This window comes from Cordyceps militaris (genome assembly GCF_000225605.1).
Source record: "Cordyceps militaris CM01 unplaced genomic scaffold CCM_S00002, whole genome shotgun sequence".
Classification (NCBI taxonomy): Eukaryota; Fungi; Ascomycota; class Sordariomycetes; order Hypocreales; family Cordycipitaceae; genus Cordyceps; species Cordyceps militaris.
The window spans coordinates 5,395,914-5,400,315 of record NW_006271970.1 but is presented as its reverse complement, the minus strand read 5'-3'; the positions used below and the strand labels follow the sequence as shown (position 1 = coordinate 5,400,315).

Genomic DNA, 4,402 nt, shown 5'->3' with positions numbered 1-4,402 from the left:
AATAACTTTAGTTTAACTTAGGCTTATTTATTAGTAAATAACTTTAACTTAACTTAAGTTTATTTACTAGTAAATAACTTTAGCTTTAATATTTAAGTTTATTTATTAGTAGATAACTTTAAGTTTATTTATTAGTAGATAACTTTAAGTTTATTTACTAGTAAATAACTTTAGTTTAAAAAAACCCTATTTTTTCTAACCTTTTACCCTAACTACTAATATAGTTTAATTACTATTATTTATATTTAGAATAGCTTTAAGAATATAGTTAATTAATAGTTAGTTATAATAGATTAATATTAGATTATTAGTTTATAGAGTATATACTTAGGGTTTAATATTAATAATTACTTTTTTCTATATTAAATAATTTTATATTTAAGGTTTAATATTAATAATTACTTCTCTTTATATTATAAAATTCTATACTTAAGGTTTAATATTAGTAATTATTTCTTTTTATATTATAAAATCTTATATAATATAAATATTTAAGTTAAAAACTACTTTTATTATAATTTATTATTATTAGTATTAATAGTAAGATTATAAGTAGAGTTATTTTTACTTTTAATACTTTTCTTATTCTTTCTTTATAAGCTATAGTTTATAATAACTTATTACTTTTAAATTTTAGTTTAGATAATAGTTATTTTATAGAATTTTATAAATAGTATTTTTATTATTCTTTAATAAAAATATTACTTAAAAGATAATAAAAATACTTACTTACTCTACTTTTTATTTTTTATTACTATTAATATTAATTATTATACTATTTAATAATAACTTAACTTATTTATTTACTTAACTAAAATTAATATTTTAATAAAAATCTAACTAAGAATATTATCTAATAAGTATTAATATTATACTATATAAGATTCTAATTAGTTTTATTTTAATTTTTAATTAATTACTTTATTTATATTATAAAGTATAAATAAAAGTAATATAATACTATAACTAATATTATAATTATAGTTATTATTCTTTTTATCTATTTATAAGATTATTTTAACTTTAACTTAAATATAATAATAATAATATAGAATTTATAACTTAATAATAAGTATATATATAAATTAAAATATTTATTCTTAATAAAGAAACTATATAATATCTTTTTATATTTATTTATTAACTTTTTATTATATATATTATTTATATAGTATTAATATATATATTTATAAATTTACCTTTATTAGCTAATTTACTTTTTTTTCTTTTAAGTTAATCTTTTTTTATAGTTAGTTTATTAAACCTAAGCTTAAACCTCTTTTTAATATTTTTATTACTTTTTAGATTATTTAGATTATTTTTTTTATTAATTTATATATTTTTTATAAAAAGCTTTTATATTAATAATATTCTTTACTTATTATATTATATTTTTTAAGAAAAATACTTTTTTAAAAAAAATATTAAATTTAAATATATTTTAAATATTTTTTTTTTATAATTCTTTATTAAGTTTTATATATTATATATCTTTAGCTATCTTTATTACTACCTTTTAGTTCTTAGTATTTATATAGCTTAAGTGGCTATATAGCTATTTAGTACCTTACTATCTATAGAGTGGGGTGTGGTACGAGTACTGCTAGGGGTAGCCACGTGGACAGTCTGTCTACCTACCAACAAAGAGTCTGGTCCGGCTACTAGGTCTCTCTCCTTAATTAACACACACGTAAATACAGATCCTGCAACTACGTGATCAATACCATGTCGGACGAAATTCGGCAACTTAAGAGAGCGCTCGAGGAGCAGACGCACCGGGCCGATAAGGAAAAGCGTCGGGCTGATGAGGAGAAGCGTCGGGCTGATGAGGAGAAGCGTCTACGCGAGCAGGCAGAACAGAACACGGCAGCCATGAAAGCCGCACTACTGCGAGAACAGGAGGAGCGCACAAGGACCACTCTCGGTAAGCCAATCTATCTAACGTCGAGCGTTGTAGTAGACTAACTCTCTAAGACCAACCACTCGAGGACTACTTGAAGCGCGTCCACCGACTAAATTACCATATGCCGCGCCTCCTACCACCGCTCAAAAAGACAATAACGACGCTATCAGAAGGTCACCCGTCCAAGTCAACCACGCAAGGCCGAACCGATATTAAAAACAAGTACTACCCTCTGCACATGCGCGAGTGGACCGACTTCCCAGACCTTTGTCAACAACAATTTCACCGTATCCGAAGCGAGCTTGGCACGCGGCCGCTTTTCCCGTCAGCTGCTGAGGTCAATTTCTGTGAAAAGAGCCTGCTCGAGGAAATACCCAGTAGCTTCGTGGAGTCCGAGGCGTTTCTAAGCGCGAGCAGGTCGTCCCTTTTTCTGCACGAGACGCTGGAGCGGCCTGTGCAGCGTATTATAAATGCATACCTCAACACAAGCGGGAACAAGCCGCCGTTGTATTTCGACTGCCACTCGGCCGGCTGGCAGGCGCGCAATGGCGGCGACACCAGTGTCAGCGCCAGAACAGCTGAGGACTGCACAGGCCAGAACAGCGGCCCAGCCGAGCCTAAGATCAGTCAGCGTCCCAAGAAAATTCAGCCCGACTGCTTGGTCCTCCGCCCGGAGATGGTCTCGACAGGAGCCAGCCTGGTGGCTCCCTTCGATCGTTATAGCGACAACGACGGGAAGGCTGCCACACGCGATGTTATACGTGTAACAGTCGGCGAGCACAAGGCTTTTCACCGGCTCCGCGCAGCGATAGTATCTCGGTTCTTGAAAGACACCATGGCCGACGATTTCATGGTGCGGCTGGCGCGGAAAGCCTCGTCGAAGCAGGTTGTGCCAGGCGTGACTAGCCAGAATACGACCAACCCAGCCGAGTCAACGCCGTCGACCAACATCCCGGGCCGGATCTTCTTTGCCTACGCGCTAGCACAAACCTTTCACTACATGGTGATTTCTGGGCTCGAGTTTGGCTACATGGCCGCTGGCGAGAGCCTCTCGTTTCTACGCATTCCGCGCGATGACCCGACCACGCTGCTATACTATACGCAAGTCTTTCCACAGTATTGTTGCGCGGCAGGGCCAAGCTCAGATGAACCTAGCACAGTTTCCGACGACGCGGCATTTAATGTTGATGAGCTGGCCATTGCCAAGCTCTGCGCTCTGGCTCTCCTCGCGTATGAATCACCTAAGGCCCCGCCGCGGCAAATCAATATCCACCTTTCGCAACTGGCCGAGTTTCCTAACCTACCGAAGCCACCGAGTGATGACTCGGCAGCGTTGTCTCCGACTAGCCCACCAAGTCGCGATAGCAGCAGTGAACGCAGACGGCGACGGCGTGACGAAACAGGCGACGACGACGACGATGATGACGTTGATGACAGCGACCGGCGTGGACGTAGTATGACACATCGGCCTCGGAACCCCTCGCCTCTTAAAAAGCAGTCGTCGACGCCCGGGCAGCAACCATCGAACGCTGACGCCGACGCCAACGCAGCAGCCTCTCACGCACGATTCGCCAATGGCTCACAGCCTGGGCGTGGCCGCTGCCTTCCATCGAGGCCTAGCCCCTTTGATCCAGCATCATTTAAGCCAATGCGGCCATACTGCACACATTTATGTCTACGGAGTCTGGCTCAGGGAGATGGTATCGTTGACCATGACTGCCCGAATGTCCTCCTGCATTTGGAAGCAGCCCGGCGGATTGGAGGCCCGGCGGCAGACCGCGCCCGCCACCCCATCGGGCCTTCGAAGCTCGTAGAGCTGGTGCAGCTGCAGCTGCTCAACAATGTAGAGCAGGACTGCGAGTGCCTCCTTAGCCACGGTCTAAATGGCGCCATTGGCTGTCTCTTCCGGCTAACTGTGACGGGTTTTGGCTACACCCTGGCTGCCAAGGGGGTGCAGACGTTTCACGCGCATCGGATTCGGCATGAGGCTGCAGTGTATAAGAAGCTCGCGGTGCAGCAGGGCATCCTGATCCCTGTGTGCATCGGCGTGGTGGAACTGCGGCTGCCGTATCCCATGACCAACTCAAAGCTCATTACGCACATGCTGCTGCTCTCGCACGCCGGCACCCCGCTCTACTCACCCACGTTGCGCCGGCGGCTTGAGGCGCGCCAGGTGGATGTGGATGCGGAGGCGAGCCGTACGCTTGAGGAGCTGCAGGCGTTGGGAGTTGAAGACGACGACGACACGAGCAATGGGAATCTTACATGGTGTGCCAGCGCCGGTCGGGTCATGAAGATTGACTTTGACCACGTACGTGTGCGGCAGGGGCATCCTATTCCTAGGAAGCGGCCTGCTGATATGCTACCGCCAGGGTGTGATGAGTATAGGCAAAAGAGACAGCAGCAAGAGCAACGGCATATAACAATAGCAACTCTTTTACTAGTATAACTAAAGATTTTAAGAGAAAAATTAGAAAAATTAGAAAAATTAGAAAAATT

General features: G+C 40.5%; 1 protein-coding gene across 1 annotated transcript; it reads left to right on the top strand.

The window, feature by feature from the left end:
• Window positions 1-1,725: 1,725 nt before the first annotated feature.
• On the top strand, window positions 1,726-4,326 carry CCM_03618 (uncharacterized protein; the record flags this gene model as incomplete). The annotated part of the gene is made up of 3 exons (XM_006668769.1): window positions 1,726-1,924; window positions 1,975-4,214; window positions 4,276-4,326. The coding sequence occupies 3 exons, from the start codon at window positions 1,726-1,728 to the stop codon at window positions 4,324-4,326; spliced, it is 2,490 nt and encodes an 829-aa protein (XP_006668832.1).
• Between the last annotated feature and the right edge of the window lie 76 nt (window positions 4,327-4,402).